The sequence below is a fragment of the Cherax quadricarinatus genome, chromosome 31 (genome assembly GCF_038502225.1).
Source record: "Cherax quadricarinatus isolate ZL_2023a chromosome 31, ASM3850222v1, whole genome shotgun sequence".
Taxonomy (NCBI): domain Eukaryota; kingdom Metazoa; phylum Arthropoda; class Malacostraca; order Decapoda; family Parastacidae; genus Cherax; species Cherax quadricarinatus.
This window is the reverse complement of record NC_091322.1, coordinates 12229234-12249933: the sequence shown is the minus strand read 5'-3', so window position 1 is coordinate 12249933 and position 20700 is coordinate 12229234. Positions and strand designations below refer to the sequence as shown.

Here is a 20700-nt window from a genome sequence, read left to right as displayed (position 1 = left end):
GGAGGTAAGTGATACCTGAGGGAAACCCGCATCTCGTCTGGCGGTAGCGAGGGTTTATGGCGGGTATCGGGTGTGATTTCCCACCCTTGTTGATACTACCTCTTCTTTAATAACCCTCACCCTCTTCTTTGTTGCTGTCTCTGGCAATGTGTGCATGTTAGTAGTCTTCACTGTAAGAGATTTATGTGGATAAATCACAAGAGAAGGTACGTTGAACTTGTTTTTGTGAGTTCTCTCATCTTTGGTGTTGCCTTTCCTACCTGGCCTGAGGCGCAAGTAATATCCTGGAGGGAAGGGCGCCTGCGGGTGCGTGAGTAACCATGGCTTCCTGTGAACACCATCCTGTCGCACTCCCGCCTCACTTTCAACAACATAGCCACTCATCCACTACCATCCTCGTACACACTTTCAACCTACTTTGCGCCACAACGGGATGATTCTCCTAACACTAAGCATGCTGCTCATCATGGCTTGCTCAAGCGATAGTGGTGGGAAAGGTGTGTGTGTGTGTGTGTGTGTGTGTGTGTGTGTGTGTGTGTGTGTGTGTGTGTGTGTGTGTGTGTGTGTGTGTGTGTGTGTGTGTGTGTGTGTGTGTGTGTGTGTTGTATCTGGGCCAGCTTGAGTGGGTGGTGGGTGGGTATAAAGGGATGTTCCACCCTCATGGACGTGCATGTCTTCCTGGCCACCCTCATCGCTGACCCCCGATGCTGGGTCACCCTGGTGGTGCAGTTAGGTAGGGTAGTGGTGTGGGGTGGAGGGGTTTGTTCCTTGGTGTAGGGGGGAGGGGACTTCTCTGGGAAGGGTGCCACTCTTCCCATCAGGTGCTTGACTAAGAACCCAGCATCTCTTACGACATAAATGGTGGAATATTTCCCTTTTCGTCTAACCTTGGTGATACTAAAGACGGCACGGAACAAATTATGGATATTGACTGGAATGTTAAAAATACTTGTTACTTTGTTATACGGTAGTAGGAAGGTGATATTGATAATGTAAATTTGATGCTTCGGGGGTCAGCGCCCTCGCGGGAATGTTTGAGGTGCTGAATGACCAAACGATGATAGTATTGTAGCTCGCATTTTCACAACAGCACGTACACGAGCCTTCGTGCGAGTAGATATGATAAGATAAAAATACCACAGATCAGTGATGCTAGTCAGTGGTTTAGGAGGCGGGACCAAGAGCTGAATATCGACCCCCACAGAGAAACGCATGTGCACACTCGCACCAGGAAGTCTGCGAGGAGTTAAACATAAGATTTACGGAGGTATTCTCAGGGGAATGAGGAATATTGCCGGAGGAGAGTCGAACAGGGAGTGCATCAGTGAATACAGTACACTATAAATGTGAAGAATTTACTGAATGAGCTAGATACCTGGAAGATGATGGAACCAGACAATCAGTGGGTTCTGAGAGGAAACAGGGCGGCTGCTTCATGTTTGGAAAACTGTGAATGTAGTCCTGATATTTAAGAAAGTGACACAGTAGCATTAAGAGGCACATAAGTACCCGTCTTCTTATAACATATTAATTTTTCCACTATAATCTGCCCTGTCCATAATTGCCATCGCATTTGCTTTCTGTTTCGTAAGGTAAAGTCCAGGATCTTTCCTTAATTCATGGTATAACTCTACTTAGATTTGTTAAGTTATACCATGAATTAAGGTAATATCCTAGACTTCGCCTTACGAAACAGACGAAGCAAATGCGATAATAATTATGGACAAGGTAAAGTATAGTGGAAAAAATGAACATGTTATAAGAAGACGGGTACTTACGTGCCCCTTAAACTACAGGTCATTGTTACTGACAAGCATGGTATGTAATATTATGGAGATTATCGGAAGAGTAGTGAAGCACCTGGAAAGCAAGTACGCTTTTAGAGAAGGTAAATCCTGTCTCATATCTGCTAGAGTTCTACAGCAGGGTAAGGGATGGATGGACTGTATACTTTTGGACTGTAGGAAGTCATTCAATACAGTACCTCACAAGAAGCTGGAAGAAAGCTAGAAGATCGAGCTTTCGCATGTCACCCACATTCTCCTGTGACAGGTGCTTGTGTAGCTTGTGTGTACCTGACTTTGGAACACATTTTTACTTTGCCCACTTTGTCAAGGTTTTTATAATTAACGACGTGCCTGTAGGGATCTCGGCGAACTTTTAGGTGTCTTATTGCAATAACTTTTAAAGGAATTTTAAATGATGCTGGTTCTTTTAATTTGTGATGGTATTTATTTTCATATTGGTGTTGTGTGTGTGTGTGTGTGTGTGTGTGTGTGTGTGTGTGTTTTATGTAAATATCACAAACCCAGGGATACAGGATACAGCAATACAGATGTGGTAAATGAGCTACATGCAAAGTGGTCTATAAGTTTCAAAGCCACTAAGCTACCCAGAGATCGTTTACGGCTCACATTGAGCCAGTAAAGCACCTAAACTACTGGGAACGCTTACAAGTCTTGAACATGTACTCATTAGAACGGAGGAGAGGGGTACATGATAATATATACCTGGAAGGCACTCGAGGGCTTGGTCCCAAATCTGCACACTGCCAAAACATACTGGAGCGAGAGATATGGGAGGAAGTGTAAAATAAACCCAGTGAGGAGCAGGGGTGAGGTGGGGGTCCCAGACTTTTCAACATCTTACCAGAAGATATCAGAAACACTGCTGGAACAAGTGTGGAAGCCTTCAAGAGGAAACTAGACAAGTATCTTCACCAGGTGCCAGATCAACCAGGCTGTGATGGATGTGGGGCAGCGGGCCTCCAGCAGCAACAGCCTGGTTGACCAGGCAAGCACCAGACGAGCCGGGCCCATGGCCGGGCTCAGAGAGTAAATAAACTCTCGAAACTCTTCAAAGGTATATCAAAGGTATTGTATTTGACTCTTCGAAACATCCACTAATAGTCGATATTTTATTGTTTGGTTTAAGACTTGTATGTTTGCAAGCACGAATGGAGTCACATTAATGCTTAGGGAGTTTGGGGAGCTGTTTGTATTAATACCTGCAGTTGTAATGTGCCAGCCACACTAGTTTTGTTTCCACTCCAACATGCCTCTGATAGTAATATATTTTTATCTACTCTGTGCATAGTAATTGTCATGTTCAATTTGACGTTTACGTGGCTTATCTCGCCTTCTCTCCATCAGGTAAGGTGTTGTGTGTCATAACACTGGTAACATTTAACTAAACACATTTTGTGAGTTAAAATATTTGCAGGTCTTGGAACAAGATGCGTCTTTATCTAGGGAAATAACTGTACTTCTTGAAATGATCGTGCTTGTCTTCTGTCCATATTAATAAATGCCTCAGGCAGTGTTCACACACTGATATTTTTTTGCTGGCTGTTTTTTAAGTGTTGGTTTTGTTTTAGCTTTTTTCTTGTATACCGTTTGGTTTTAATGGTTCCCCACTCCGGTTTTGAGATTCAACTTTTAACTTTTTCCTTCAGCTGTTACTCCTTCGTTTATTTTCATGTGTAGCTTTTTTTTTTTTTTTTGTTACCCATAAAGATAGGATCCTGTAAATGATGTTTGTTGTATAGAGCGCAAGTTACTTGTAACTCTTGGTTGTATACTATGGTGGGTATGTATCAGAGGTGTTTGCTGGTTGTTGTTAGGCATGTGGGGTCTGGCTGGCTGGCTGACTGAAGGTTGGGAAGGATTCCCTGGACGCTTTCATACAGTACTGCCTCTCACTGATCTTAAGTGGCACCATGATGACCTCCAGTTGGAGTGGCACTCCTCTCGACACCCGACACCTACACATAAGCACATATCCTTGATCCTAGAATTTGATGCTACCTTCCCTTGGATCAAGCTGATTACCTCATCTGTCAGATTTCCATGGCGCTGTGACACCTTTACGGGTTCAGCGCTTTCCCTATCTTTATAATATACTCTTGACGTTCAGCGTTAGATCAAACTGCTGGGTCAACCAGACTGTTTGTGTCAGGGGGGCCGCAGGCAGCACTTACAATAAATAGTCCAGTTTCCTTTTGAAAACTAATACATTTTACCTTATTCTCTTGCTCATATCAGTTGGTTATAGTAATTTATTGCAATAAGGACGCTGAAAGGGAGTAGCGAGCACAACATTCTCATGAGTAAACTTGCTGTTATTAAGAACTTGCTGAACCTGTTAATGAAGGTAACTTTGGTTGTGTGCTGCTCGCTTGTGGTGGTGGTGGTGGTCGTCGTCGTCGTCAGAAAACTTCTTCATATGAAAGATTTCCAATAAGCTTTGAAAGTCACGTTTGCTAACAAGGGCACGAGTTTTCTCCCAGAGTCACTTATACATCAGTTGTAACTTGTTTATCGGACCATTCTTATTACATATATTTTTTCGTCAGCTATTTTTTTTTTTATGCCCGGCTAAAATTTTTTTATTTTCGTTTAGCTAATTTATGCCATTATAACTTTCCAAAAATATTGGACATGCAAAACAGTGCTCCAAACTCCGTTATTTTTCACACGATCTCAGAAGGTTAGCAACACACGTTTTCTCTTGTAAGCCAAGGTGGAACGTAGTGGTGATAAAAAATGCGGCTAAGGAATGTTTGTGGCTGGATACCAAGACTGAAAATTAAATATTATGGGCAAATCACCTGCAGGAGGCTTACAGGGCATTACCTGAATTATTACCCGCAAGTAATTTGGATGAGATAAGTGGGACTTAGTCACAGCAGGTCGCCAAACTGTCACTCCCTCGAAGCCCACTCCCTACCATTCTCACAAAAAGCTAGACCTGACATTAAATTAATAATTATAATATTAAAACCAGCTACTCTGATAAATTAAAGTTGTGGACTGTATGTGATTTGGCTTGCTGAGAATACAAAATATAATTAGTATTAACACTTACCATTTAATTACTGTAGATGGATCACACACCTGCCTAACACCTACACTGGCCAGCTAGAGATCTAAATGCAAGGACTAATGGTGCACTTCCTTGTGAGTGATCACATCCCATATCTTTCGCCATCCACTTGTTATTCTTGAGGTCCCGCAAATTTCCTGTCCCAATTCTTCAGCAGGGGACACTAATACGGGTTCCTAATTACAAATTCAGGCCGAAAACCCCCAATTTGGCTCGGAAGACGCTGGATTATTAGCAGAATTTCCCATGACAACCAGTGTTCACACATTACAAATGGCGTCTCCCTCCCGGCGTCACTCAGCAGCTGTTCTACACCCTCCTCACTCGAAATTTCTCGAAAGGGTCAAATCAGCATCATGTTTTATTACACATTTATTGTATTATTCAACTTTACATGTTCTACATATAGGAAATTATGTAGAAAAATTCCACAGAGACGATTTACAATAAGAGCATGACCATGCTGATGCTGTTTGTCTTCACTAATCCCTACCAAAGTGAAGAACACATTTGAGCATCTAAACATTTCATACGTGAGTAATAAGCTCAGAGGAAACAGCACTGGCTGACTTAATGACGCTGTCAAATAAAATTCACAGCACCGTAGCTAGAACACTTCGTGAACAGCACCATAGCTGGAACACTTCATGGACAGCACCGTAGCTGGAACACTTCATGGACAGCACCGTAGCTGGAACACTTCATGGACAGCACCGTAGCTGGAACACTTCATGGACAGCACCGTAGCTGGAACACTTCATGGACAGCACCGTAGCTGGAACACTTCATGGACAGCACCGTAGCGTAGGAACACTTCATGGACAGCACCGTAGCTGGAACACTTCATGGACAGCACCGTAGCTGGAACACTTCTGGACAGCACACTTCATGGACAGCACCGTAGCTGGAACACTTCATGGACAGCACCGTAGCTGGAACACTTCATGGACAGCACCGTAGCTGGAACACTTCATGGACAGCACCGTAGCTGGAACACTTCATGGACAGCACCGTAGCTGGAACACTTCATGGACAGCACCGTAGCTGGAACACTTCATGGACAGCACCGTAGCTGGAACACTTCATGGACAGCACCGTAGCTGGAACACTTCATGGACAGCACCGTAGCTGGAACACTTCATGGACAGCACCGTAGCTGGAACACTTCATGGACAGCACCGTAGCTGGAACACTTCATGGACAGCACCGTAGCTGGAACACTTCATGGACAGCACCGTAGCTGGAACACTTCATGGACAGCACCGTAGCTGGAACACTTCATGGACAGCACCGTAGCTGGAACACTTCATGGACAGCACCGTAGCTGGAACACTTCATGGACAGCACCGTAGCTGGAACACTTCATGGACAGCACCGTAGCTGGAACACTTCATGGACAGCACCGTAGCTGGAACACTTCATGGACAGCACCGTAGCTGGAACACTTCATGGACAGCACCGTAGCTGGAACACTTCATGGACAGCACCGTAGCTGGAACACTTCATGGACAGCACCGTAGCTGGAACACTTCATGGACAGCACCGTAGCTGGAACACTTCATGGACAGCACCGTAGCTGGAACACTTCATGGACAGCACCGTAGCTGGAACACTTCATGGACAGCACCGTAGCTGGAACACTTCATGGACAGCACCGTAGCTGGAACACTTCATGGACAGCACCGTAGCTGGAACACTTCATGGACAGCACCGTAGCTGGAACACTTCATGGACAGCACCGTAGCTGGAACACTTCATGGACAGCACCGTAGCTGGAACACTTCATGGACAGCACCGTAGCTGGAACACTTCATGGACAGCACCGTAGCTGGAACACTTCATGGACAGCACCGTAGCTGGAACACTTCATGGACAGCACCGTAGCTGGAACACTTCATGGACAGCACCGTAGCTGGAACACTTCATGGACAGCACCGTAGCTGGAACACTTCATGGACAGCACCGTAGCTGGAACACTTCATGGACAGCACCGTAGCTGGAACACTTCGTGAACAGGCCAAGCTTTGGAGAGGAAGCTTTAGTTTGGTTCCCTCCTGGACTATGAGCTAGAGAGAGAGAACGACGAGGTGGGTTAAATAAGTTACATAACACTTCAAATAATTTATTTGGCTTAACTGTCTGCCAGTGAAGTTTCGTACAAGATGTTAAGGACATCAGGTTTCTCCAGTTGCGCAAGATGCCAGCTGTGATCCTTGCAACGTGTAAAATGCATTAGTCTGAGAGAAAGTGATAAAGATGGGATACGCATCCACTTCACTACATCTTTAATCTTAATATTATTAAATGAGAACTACACAATTTCCACCTATGTGCTACAGTCAGCTCTTAAGCTAATCCATGTAGTGCTTTTTCTTCCTAATGGAATTGAAAAATACATCCAAAATTAAATTGCACATTAGCAACAGCCTTGTTGACTAAGCAAGTACCAGACGAAGTAGAAAAACTCCGGAACTCATGGTATACTGTGAAGGTCTTATGACGTGCTGTTCCAGTCTGGATTCACATTTTCACTTACATTTATAAATCGAAATATATAAAGAAGCTCCTAAAGAAACTATTTTTAAGAAACAAAAATATTCAAGAACCACAAAAAAAAAAAAACTAGCCATCTGTTATATCTTAAAATAATGAGAAAGTGTACAAAGTGAAATCTGAAATACTGTTAGTAATTATCTTGTGTAAAAGTTAGAGCAATTACTTTGACCAGTATTGTGCAAAATAACCCGCATGAAAGTACTGCACTAGGAATGTCGTAGAGGTAAGCTATAATTTATTGTAAATTGTTCATTTAGTTGATCCCATGGGTGTGCGAAGTGCAGGTGCCATCAGTCTGTCATATGATTATTTAATATCTTCACCAGGGCATGTGGGCCACCAGCAGCAACAGCCTGGTTGACCTATCAAGCACCAGACGAGCCTAGCCCAAGGCCGGGCTCTGGGAGTAGGAAAACTCGGAACTCATTAAAGGTGTTAAGTTGAGTGCGACGAATATGCAATACTAGTTATCTTTATTGACGAAAATCATACCTAGATTTGCAGATGTTTTAATCATCTGCTAGCAGTGTGGTTGATAAGGCAATCAACCAGGAAGGACGCTAGTATAAAGATCTTGTATACTAGTTTCCGTTCTATGCTTCCTATTGTTTTAAGCCTAACAAGTTCTACTGGTTCTGGGTTTCTCCACCAGTATTGTATATCGTTTCTCCTGTCTATTATTTTTTCCCTTTCTACTCGTATATTTCAAATGTTACTTGCGGCACTGCTGGGTTACCTAAGGCGATGGTGGCAAGTGGTTTGTGCCTAAGGGTTGGTACCTCCTAAGGACGGTTGTCACTGTCCACACGGTGTGTACCTAAAGTCGATTTTGGGGGTCACCGGTCGCAGACCAGGCCTTCGAATTGCTGGTTTAATCGGACACAGTTTCAGCTTCACGCAGTGCAACGTGTGTACCAGAGCCCAGTTAATTATGGGTTTGTTACCTTTATGCACGAAGGGAGAGAGATAAAATATTTTGGTCCCCTTACAACTGAACATTTTTCGGCATAAATGGCGGGGATATTGTCCGTTTCATATAAATTTGATGACATGGAACGAATTATAGAATATGTGAAAAAAAATTACTGAACAGTTTGACTTTGCTTTGTGATGACGATTTACGTGAATTTATGACAGTAGCAAGTTGATAATGATAGAGTAAATCTGATAGAAACTGAATATGTTTAAAGTGCTTAATAACAAAACTGTTCCAGTGGTTTATAAATAGAGGGAAATAAACTCGGAAGATACATAAAAAGTTACACACAGTAATCACTAAAGGAACAGGTTATATATATCTGCACTGCGGGGAAAAATCCTGGGCAAAAACTTCATCTGTTTAGGCCTTTAATTAAAGGAGATGGAGCATATTAGTGAAATACTTATGATAATAGGGAAATTAATGAAATATTGAACCACTCCTCAGTCGATAAATCGATGACCCTAAAGAATTTTTCATGAGAGACTCGAAACCTCACAGGCATCCCCACGGTTTCTGATGTAGCTCTCTCCCCGGTTAACTTTGAAGACATCTACAGCATTCTTATGTATTCTGTCCCAGGGCCAGACTCGTGGAATACTATGTTCATCAACACTTGCAAGAAAATATTATCTCGGGTATGTGGTGGTCTGTTGAGGTACATAGACATTGATGTCATCCCGGTCATTAAAAACAGCTGATACTGCCCCACATCACAAACGTAATAAAGTAATTGAAAAAAAAGTCTCGATAATCGCACAGTCCAGGGCAGCATGGGTTTAAAACAGGTCGATCATGTCTTTCACAATTGCTAGACCATTACGACCTTTAATACCTCAGAGTTTCCAGTTTTTTTTTTCTCCGGAGCCCGACTCTGGGCCAGGCTTGTCTGGTGTTTGCCTGGTCAACCAGGCTGTTGCTGCTGGCGGCTTACTGGTCCACATACCCGTCACAGCCTGGTTGATCTGGCAGTTGGTGGAAATACTTGTCCAGTAACTAATACTTGATCAGTAACTAATTAAATTTAACTTAATTAGTTGAGGAATCTATCCGGAATTGTTTAAGTAATGTTAAGAATTATGAAGCATGTCTGAGATCTCTGGTAATTAAATAGGTCCTTGCTCCCTAGCTTAAGTGTGTAGTTTATGCTAAGTGTTAGTTTGGTTGAAGGGTTATAAGGGTGTTCTTGCGTGTGTTGGTGATGTGTGTGTCGACCATACAGCCACCAAAGGCTGGTCAGCTAGGCTACACGCTAATGAATACTCTTAGTACCATTATAATTGTTCGTTAATGCATACATCTTGTGCCAGGATAAGATGGGCCGTAAACACCCACTCTAGTATACTAATTAATTGCAGTGTATAACTGCGTATCTTGACTGTTTGTTGCCGTTAACAATTTGAAGGTTGATTGAAAGGGATTTAATTGCAAGTGTTATCATTACACAACCCGTCCTCATTGCAACAATAGTTTTCAAAGAGTTCTATGGTTGTTACTCTGCATGATTGAAACAACAGGTTTACTGTGCTGCTGTTAGATATACACCTCCATCAGTTTAATTTATCAGTAAGTAACTAGAGGCTGCACAACTATCATCACTGTGTAGTCTTGGTAAATTAAATTAAACGTGTTTGATATGGGCATTGTGAGGTAAGTAGATAGTGTGAAGCGTCGTCAAATTTGCTGTAAGAAAGTATGAGAATAAAATATTAGCCCTGGATGATTCGGCGAACGTCATTTGTGGTGAGTGTGGAGGAAGTGTTTGGAGAATAAACTTCTTGATGACTAATGTGCGAACTAAAATCAAAATTTTTAAAGAGGTGGACCGGTAAGCTAGCGGAAGGCCTCGGTCAGATGACCAAAAGCTCCAATGGCGGGTCACCATCTGACCGCGTCAGGAAACACTTGTCCTGTTTCCTGAGGAATCTTTCCTAATCTAACTAATGTGCCGCTGCAGGAAAATTTGTTAAGAATTTAGTTGAAGGCCATTGAGTATTATTCTGTGTTGTGGTAAGTCTACCCACTAAAAGGAAGAACAGAATTTCTTAGGCAAATTGATGATTGGTAGATTTGGATAACTGACGGGTTTAAATGAACATGACCACTTTAGTTACTAATGCATGTATTTCCCAGAGGCCACTGTGGTGGGTGACTAATTTTGATCACCTGCATTTTAAATGTTTCGTAGAGTTGCCCACTTTAAATATGCGCTCGCATTGGAGCTTAATTTTTCACCAAAAGAGGATGGGTTATTTGGACTTTTTCGTCTAGTTCTGATTAAAAAAAAGGCACAATACCGTGACTGGAACAATACACAAATAGAAGATTGAGACACTTATGCAGCATATGGGAATCTTTATTCAGGAAACGTTTCGCCACACAGTGGCTTCATCAGTCCAATACAAAGAGGAAGGCGTAAGGAGAGGAGGAGAATGAGGTAATCAGTCCCTCAACCTGGAGTCGATGTGTTCAGTCCATCAATCTTGTAGAATGTACAGCATAGGGCCTATATACTGTAGTGAGGTGACGTGAAGCAGATGGAGGCGGGGTCATAGTGGTACCATCCACTAGTCGAAGTAGGTCTTCGTCCAAAGGTTGAACAAGTGTTGAAGAATTCTTTGTAACAAGATCCCATGATGCCGCAGTGTCTGACAGTTGTGATGATGGTACCACTATGACCCCGCCTCCATCTGCTTCACGTCACCTCACTACAGTATATAGGCCCTATGCTGTACATTCTACAAGATTGATGGACTGAACACATCGACTCCAGGTTGAGGGACCGATTACCTCGTTCTCCTCCTCTCCTTACGCCTTCCTCTTTGTATTGGACTGATGAAGCCACTGTGTGGCGAAACGTTTCCTGAATAAAGATTCCCATATGCTGCATAAGTGTCTCAATCTTCAACTTGTCGGTTTTTCAAACCATTCATCACAATACACAAATAATCCGCACATAGAGAGGAGCTTGCGTACTACGACGTTTCGATCCGACTTGGTTCAAGTCGGACCGAAACGAACACGGGACAAGTTTCTCAAGTCTGTACCTAATTAACTGAGCTGTAGTGCTTACGTTGGATTTCGAGGGACTTAGTGCGGCTAACACAAACAGCCTGGCTGATGCAGTCATCCACTGGGAGGCTTGAACTGGGACTTGGGCGTTGAGGTTGTCTCCAGGTAGGCCTGACTTCATGGTAGGCTGCAGGGATACATCTCTTCAAACAGCTCACAGGCCTATTCAGTTACAAAATATTAAAGGAACAAAACATAATAAACAGGCAAACATAGCCAGGTTTTAACGTCAGGGTGAATCAAAACATAAAGGTGACACTTGATACCTTAAAAGGCATCACTCATCACCTATAAAGATGCCACTCGTTACCCTAAAACGTACCACTTTAAAAGGCGGTGGAAGGTAAAAATGGCACATATGCAACTAGCGAGACATTTTATTGTAGCAATAAGTCTCATTGGTTGCTCATTTACTTTACATATTATTGGTAATTCTACCAAAAAGTCGCGAAATTTGTCAAAGGTATATACGGAATCAGGCCGATTCCTGTTATCCTTAACTTGGGAAGGGAGGAGGGTAAAACTGCACAGGGAAAAATTCTTCGATTCAGATTCACATTGCGTAATTGTTTAAAAACTGTATACAATTGCCTATATTTCTCATCAGTGGTTCTATTTTAATCGGAAAAAGAAATGTTTTCCTCTTGCAGTGCCAGTGATATGGAGGGAGCCAGCATATCATGCAAGCAATTGTTACTACTTATGCGTGGTGCTTCCAGTCATGAAAGGCATTTGCAAGGAAAGAATTATTTACTGTACAATATCCTAATATATCCTCAGTTGTACGACCTGTACCTCATAGTGAAGGACTAGAGTCCCCAGACTCGTTACCCCTTGTGTTAGTGGATGACTGAATCTGAGAGGCCCCAGTCTTCACAACTGAATGTGTTCATTAATTGACATCGTCAAAACCACACATACCTGGAGTAGACCTGGAGAGGGTTTCGGGGTCAACGCCCCCGCGGCACGGTCTGTGACCAGGCCGCGGACTCCAGATTGCAACAGTGGAATCTCCTCCTCGAAAAAAAAGTCTAAAAAGCTAATGTTTCTTTCGTTCACATCTAGATTTCCCCCCGGCCAAGTCCGGAGCAATTATTGATGAAAATGGAGTTTCCACCAGGACATCTTAGTCATGGAGAAACACTACCAGGGGAAAATGGGTTCCATCATTGTTAGCAGATTACTGCTGGACACTAACAAGAGATGCTCCAGAAATAAATACACGAGACATGCAAAGAAGCGTCGGGCTGAATTACAAGCGAATTAATTATACAGGTATAACTAATGTATTGTATGCATATACACATAATGAGGAAACTAGCCAAGCGTTTATGGTCATATTCATTTTTAGCTTCTTAAAATAATAGCCTTATTAATAATATACCTTTTTTCTCCGAAACAAAACTTTATTAAAATTTGTAGCCCGGTGTTACAGCTTAGCTGTCATTTTTCATATTTCATTAGTGTTACAACGGGAACAAAACAATGTTTTGAACATCAATTAGCCAAATGCGAAATCGGAAGGCTACATCAGCTAAAACAAAATAAAAAGGCAAAGGGATGAAAGACGCCGAATGTGCTGGGTGAGGGAGGGAGGCTTCTCCCGCGGCTAACCCCCCCCCCCTCTCTCTCTCTCTCTCTCTCTCTCTCTCTCTTTCTTTCTCTTTCTCTTTCTCTCTTTCTCTTTCTCTCTTTCTCTTTCTCTCTCTCTTTCTCTCTCTTTCTCTCTCTCTCTTTCTCTCTCTCTCTCTCTTTCTCTCTCTCTTTCTCTCTCTCTTTCTCTCTCTCTTTCTCTCTCTCTTTCTCTCTCTTTCTCTCTCTTTCTCTCTCTTTCTCTCTCTCTCTCTCTCTCTCTCTCTCTCTCTCTCTCTCTCTCTCTCTCTCTCTCTCTCTCTCGCTCGCTCGCTCGCTCGCTCGCTCGCAGCTACACCACTGGTATACCAAATGTAGGAGGAGGTTGCAAGATTTATCTGCCATCTTCCATGTTTACGAGACAGGAGACCAGTAATCCTGCCAGTGCAGGACGTTTAACAGGCTTCCATTGAACATTGTTCAGGGTACTCCTTTTTTCAGTATACTTAAGGGGGTTCCTACCGGTTAACAGGTGGCTGGCGAGTTTTTGTATTTGTCTGATCAGTCAAACTGTTTATGTTGGCACCACAAGCCAGCTGATAAAAGATGCTTCTTTTGTTTTAGGTACTTCGAAACGTTAATTAATGTAGTCTTAGGTTTCATTAGAGGTATTCTGGTGTAAAGCAGCACTTGTGTATGTCCAGGGCATGTTATCTATTAACACCTGTCTGCACGGCAGTTCACCTTGAATGTTTTTAGGTGTTCTCAATTATGGTGTGCCTTTAGACGATTCAGAGGGTCACTGTCCTGATTGATCAATCAAGCTGTTGATACTGGCCATACGCAGACTGGCTGATCAGGAACTGACTGAATGAACACTGCAGCAGGCCTACTGGCCCATGCGAGACAGGTCCAAGTCTCCTACCGGCTTAAGCCAATGCACCCAACCTAGTCAGGTCAGGTCACCTCGACTTCAAGGGAGGAACACGGCAACCGTCCTGGTAGCACAAGCTTATCAGGTCCAACTCACACCCACCCACACCCACTCATGTATTTATCCAACCTATTTTTAAAGCTACACAACGTTCTGGCCTCTATAACTGTACTCGGGAGTTTGTTCCACTCATCCACAACTCTATTACCAAACCAGTACTTTCCTATATCCTTCCTGAATCTGAATTTTTCTAACTTAAAACCATTGCTGCGAGTCCTGTCTAGGCTAGATATTTTCAGCACACTATTTACATCCCCTTTATTTATTCCTGTCTTCCATTTATACACCTCAATCATATCCCCCCTAATTCTACGTCTTTCTAGAGAGTGAAGATTCAGGGCCCTTAGTCTATCCTCATAAGGAAGGTTTCTGATACATGGGATCAACTTTGTCATCCTCCTTTGTACATTTTCCAGAGCATTTAGATCCATTCTGTAATACGGTGACCAAAACTGTGCAGCATAATCCAAATGAGGCCTAACCAAGGATGTATAGAGTCGAAGAACAACCTGAGGACTGAAGATTGAGACACTTGTGCAGCATATGGGAATCTTTATTCAGGAAACGTTTCGCCACACAGTGGCTTCATCAGTCCAATACAAAGAAGGCGCAAGGAGAGGAGGAGAATGAGGTAATCAGTCCCTCAACCTGGAGTCGATGTGTTCAGTCCATCAATCTTGTAGATTGATGGACTCATCAGTCTACTCAAATCTTCCTGGAGTGCTCTAGTGTCCTCGTCAGAATGAATTCGACGGCCTATTTTGGTGTCATCGGCAAACTTGTTGATGTCGCTCTTTATGCCCTCATCTATGTCGTTTATGTATATTGTGAACAGCAGGGGGCCCAACACTGACCCCTGTGGAACACCGCTCGTGCTCGTGACGCTTCCCCACTCTGATTTCTCCCCATTTATGCAAACACACTGCTGCCTATTTGTCAACCATGCCTCTATCCAGGAAAAAATTTCTCCTCCTATTCCATGAGCCTTAATTTTCCTCAATAGTCTCTGATGTGGGACCCTGTCAAAAGCCTTACTGAAGTCCATGTACACAATATCATATTCATTACCATGATCTACCTCCTCAAATACCTTAGTGAAAAAAGTTAACAAATTCGTAAGGCAGGAACGCCCCTTTGTAAAACCATGCTGAGATTCGTTGATTAATTTATGCTTTTCAAGGTGGCTACGAACTGCCTCGGCAATTATTGATTCCATAAATTTTCCCACTATGGAGGTTAGGCTTATTGGTCTATAGTTTGAAGCTAAGGACCTGTCACCTGCTTTGAAAATAGGTATCACATTTGCCATTTTCCACTTATCTGGCACCATGCCAGTTTGTAGTGATATGTTGAAAAGATTAGCCAAAGATTTGCTAAGCTCCTCTTTACATTCCTTCAGAACCCTTGCATACAGTTCATCAGGGCCTGGGGATTTGTTAGGTTTTAATTTGTCTATTTGCCTATGGACCATGTCACTTGTGACCCTAATCGTGCACAGTTTATTATCGTCCTGTTTCACATAATTTATCATTTCTGGAATATCGCTGGTATCCTCCTGTGTAAAAACTGAGAGGAAGTATGTGTTAAAACTTCTACACATTTCCTTATCACTGTCAGTGAGCTGACCCGAGGAACTTTTGAGTGGGCCTATCTTGTCCCTGATCTTACTTCTGTATACCTGAAAGAATCCTTTTGGGTTAGTCTTCGAATCTCTTGCAACTTTAACCTCATAATCTCTTTTTGCTTTTCTAATTCCTTTTTTTATTTCTCTCTTTAACTGAATATATCGATTTCTTAATTGCCCCTCTCCTCTTTTGATTTGCCTATATATGCCTCTCTTTTGACCAATTAGATATTTTAATCTATTGTTCATCCATTTAGGATCATTTTTGTTTGATCTGATTTCCCTATTTGGAACATAATTTGACTGAGCAGCTAGAACTATGCCCTGGAAAGTGTCATATCGGCATCTATCACCACCTACCTGACCCTTAGTCAGGTCATTCCAGTTCAGCCCACCTAAGTAATTTTTCAGTCCTATGAAATCAGCCAAGTGGAAGTCAGGGACAGAGACTTGATTGCCATTATTAGGGGAATTCCATGATATATTAAAACTGAGTGATTTGTGATCACATTCCCCAAGCTCATCATTAACCTCAAGATTATTAATTAGTGTTTCCCTACTGGCAAGAACCAAGTCAAGGAGGTTATTTCCCCTAGTTGGCTCTGTCACAAACTATTTTAAAAAACAATCCTGGATCGTAGTAAGGGCAAAGAGTTTAAAACACACACAGTGAAATTAAATCAGTTATGATTACTTTTGCTATAAGTGGCTCTTGCCGGGAGCTAATGGGTATGTGTCAAGTTTCCCGATTGTAGACACCTGTCTACAATTGGGAAATTGTGTATCAAGGGAAAGTGTTTTCATAGTATCCCTTTACGCTTAGTTTTCTCGTTGCACCCCAATTGTCATGGGTAAAATTTCTTCACGTAGTTCTTAATTATCGAGTTTCAGCATTGAATAAATTATTTGAATTACTGAATAACACTTATAAGTTGTGAATGTGTATGTACACTCTCGAATGGAGGAATGACACGTGGTAATATAGAAACACTGCTGAGACAAGTCTACAGGAAAGACGAAACTAGACAAGTATCTTCACCAGGTGCCAGATCAACCAGGTTGTGATGGATATGTGGGGCAACGGGCCTCTAGCAGCAGTAGCCTGGTTGACCAGGCGAGCCTGGCCCATGGCCGGGCTCAGAGAGTAGATATACTCTCGAAATTCTTCAAAGGTATATCAAAGGTAAAGGAGGAAACTGGACAAGTATCTTCACCAGGTGCCAGATCAACCAGGCTGTGATAGATATGTGGGGCTGCAGACCACTAACAGTAATAGCCTGGTTGACCAGGCAAGGTCCAAACAAGCCAGACCCATGGCCGGGCTCTGGAGTAGAAAAAACTGAACTAATCAGAGGTATACACCAAATTGAACACTGCCATAACATAGTGAGAGAGATGAGAGACTGTGTTCTAGAAGTAGGGGCTCCGTGAGCACTATAAACAAATGCTATCAACATATGTGGTCCCAAACTTTTAACACCTTGCCAGAAGGTATCAGGAACATTTATGAAACAAGTGTAGAAGTCACGAGGAGACTCGACAATTGACAATTTCTTCGAAGTTCCGGATCAACTAGGCTGTGACGGATGTGTTCAAGCGTGCCGCCAGCAACAACAGCCTGGTTGACCAGGCTGTTGAAATGTCATGGGTTCCATACAGTTATTATGTTCTTTTATATTCATGGCATCCCCTGTTTTTCGTTTGGAGTATTTTACACCTCTCGATTTCATAGGGAGTGATTTGTGTGTGCAGATTCTGGACCACTCTTCTAGGCTTCTCCAGGTGTAAATTGCAATGCATATACATGTACATATCTCACTTTCATTCGAAAGAATAGAGGTGGATGGACTTGAAATGTTCCCAGTAATTTAGGTGTTAGACTTGAGGCATAGTACTTGCCTCACTTCTGTGTATCATTCTTGTATCTGATACAGACAAGGACTTGTTATAGCATTGTAACATCCTTTGAGGAGGGCACCAGAATCTCAGTGAGAATAGCATCCATCTTCAAGAGGATGTAAATAAAATCTTCCAGTGGATGTCAGCAGTGTGATGTTGAGCGAGAAAAAGTTTATCTACAGAAGAATGTAGGAAATAGCGACTGAAAAGGGGTTCAGGATAAACTTAAATCATTCAGTAGAATGGAAGTTACATGTGCCAGACTTGGGAGTAATGATATCAGAAGATATCAGTCAAGGATCACAATGATGTTGCTATTACTACTACATGTAAAATGATGAGCTGGATAATGATAGGCTGTTAGTACTCCAGTCTGCAGTACTAACAGCTTCTTTTAAACCAGGGGAAATTGCTGGGCTAGAAAACAGAACTTGCACTACCTGTTTACACCTAATCATTTAAACTATAGTGAATGCCTGAAGTCCTTTCAGCTTTATTTCTTGGAACAAAGGCAAGAAAGATAATCATAATTTACACCTGGGAAATCTTTGGTGGATTTACACACCAGAATCACCCTGTGTGATAGCAAAAGACTTGGTAGACAGTGCAAAATAACTCCCATAATAAGCAAGGGTGCAGCGAGTCCAGTGATAAAGAATTTGTCGAGTGTCTGAAGTCCCTGACTCTTCTATGCCCTCGCTCTGTACATGAGGGGGAATTGCCAACGTCTGACTTGTCTTCAAGAAGGAACTGGAAAAGTTCCTCAAATCACAGCCTAACCAACCGGGCTGTGGGTCATACGTTGGACTGCATGTGACGAACAGTAACAAACTGGTTGATCACACCTTGATCCCCCGGGAGGTCTGGTCTGGGACCAGGCCAAGGGAGGATGTTAACATTTTCTGTGTCTGCAGTTTGATCTGCAGTTTGATCTGCTTTAAAAGGGGGCTGTCAGTGTTCAGCTTTGAGGGAACAGTGAGGGAACAGTATCCCTTATTTTGAAGGTTCTCATTATCCATCCTTCTGTTTTCCTAACAATTGTTTTAACATTGTGGTGTTTCTGGAAACAGATCCTTTCAAGGACTGTAATATAATTTATCACTCCTAAGTCTTTCATGTTAGTTTCTTGCTCAGTTGAGTGGTTATAGTTAGTTGTATATACTTTGTTCTAGTTGTGTTGGTAATTTCTCTTGTTGAAAAATCATGGGCCCTTCTTACTTAGTGTTATTTCTTATTAATATATTCATTGTGCTCCCTGCTTTTCATTGAGGATATTTTGTACTATTTGCAGAACCACTTGCTATTGTAGGGAGGTATTCTGGTGTGCTTTTGGGGACCAATCTCCAGACTTTTTCATGTGTAAATTAAATGCACAGCTCTTTCCTATGTTGCACATAGTGCAATTTGAGAGATTTCAAAATTCCCAGTAATAAAGGTATTTAACTGAGTATGAACAATCAGTGAAGGTTCACTTTGTTGTCCAGATCTACAATTTTTCCTGCCTTATAGGCTGCTGGTAGAGCAGTATTCCCATCAAGCGAGACCAAGTGACTTGGAGTATCATGGAAGCATAGTGAGAGACTAGTCTTGGTAATGTAAAATCCTCCTCCCTTCCCTGGGGCTGCTCTCCTGCATCTGGCTGGCCAGCAGCCAGCCTTACACACAACCTTGATAGCATGCTACTGCTCCCATACTGAAGAAAATATCACGTGCTGAAATTGACTAGAATAAAGTTTATTGTACCTGACTACTGTATTTTGATAAGGAAGTGTTACATTAGTTGTCATGTTGACAGTAAGTTGTCCATCATCTGTGGGAATTTTTAGTAGCTAATCAGCAACTACCGTATTTGTTGAAACTTGATTGATCGAGATAAAACAATAAAAATTTGACACTGGCAGTAGATTTCATCTGGGTAGATTTCATCTGGGTCTCCTAATGTTGCATACCAATCATCTGCATGTTGGTGTGCTGCACTATGTATTCCAAATTTTAAAGAGCAAAAGATGAAAATTAATTATGTAAAAACTGGGAGTTGACACTGGAATGACTGTGTTCATGCACTGAAGATACAGCAGTGTAATGTGCAGTACTGTCAAGGCATTTTTTTTTTTTATATGTGTACCTGGTCACAGACAGGTTCATACAGGCAGTGAACTGGGAAATCTGGCCTCAGGCTGAGCTGCAAGAAAACTCCCTTCAAAACCAGTCACAGGTATATCATAATTTAAGCTGTTCTATTAGTATGTCAGTGCCTGGAGATCCTTTTCCATAGCCCATCAGTACTTTAATTTCATGTTTTCTCTCAATTTATGAATTAAATCCTAAATCAGTATTGCATGTAACATGGTTATTTTGGATGTACGTATAGAATTATGAGTATGCTCATGTGTGGGTTATTGCAGGTTGTGTGGTTGTGAGCGGCAACAACAGAGAAGAGGTAGCAGATGTACGGGAGGGGCAGGATGTCACCCTCAAGTGTCGCTTCAACAATCCATCACTGCTCTCCACTGGGGGACAGATCTACTGGATGAGACAACGCACTGGTGAGAAGGACAATGTTGCCATTGCTGATACCCCCTTGGACCGCAGCTACACGTAAGTACCCTAAAGCTGTATTTTTGAAGCTAAGCCTAGATATATTAGCATCTACTTTGTTCACTTCTACCATGTAAGTGTCTGCCTAATATAGTGACTGAACAGGACACTTGTATCGATTTTTCAGTTAACCCGTAAACGGTCCAAGCAGATCTACGTTCATATGCGTAGTGCTCCAAAAGTAGATCTAGGCTTTTTTTTTTTTTTACATATTTTCAAATATAACAAAAAAAAAAATAATGTAGATCAAAGTTTATTTACACATTTTCAAATGTAAAAAAAAAAAAAAAAATAATTTTTTACATACTTTCAAATGTTGAAAAAACGTATATGTATATACGTTTGGACCGTTTACGGGTTAAAGAAGAATATGGTTTCTGTTGCCACATTAGAACATTTGCCATGTTCTAGTGCTTACATGCCCACACTCTTGAGTCATTATAGGCAGTAATTTATGAGCAGCATCCATGGAGGACCCAATTCTTCCAGTAAATTATAAAAAGAATGTTATGATATACAGAG

The 20700-nt window shown here is 42.2% G+C and overlaps 1 protein-coding gene across 1 annotated transcript in view; it reads left to right on the top strand.

The window, feature by feature from the left end:
* The window catches only part of ed (echinoid), a 321088-nt gene that overhangs the window by 269449 nt on the left and 30939 nt on the right, over window positions 1–20700 (top strand). Inside the window, exon 2 of the mRNA XM_070090206.1 lies at window positions 19986–20178. Within this exon, the coding sequence (XP_069946307.1) occupies window positions 19986–20178 (193 nt within the window). The remainder of the gene's footprint in view (window positions 1–19985; window positions 20179–20700) is intronic.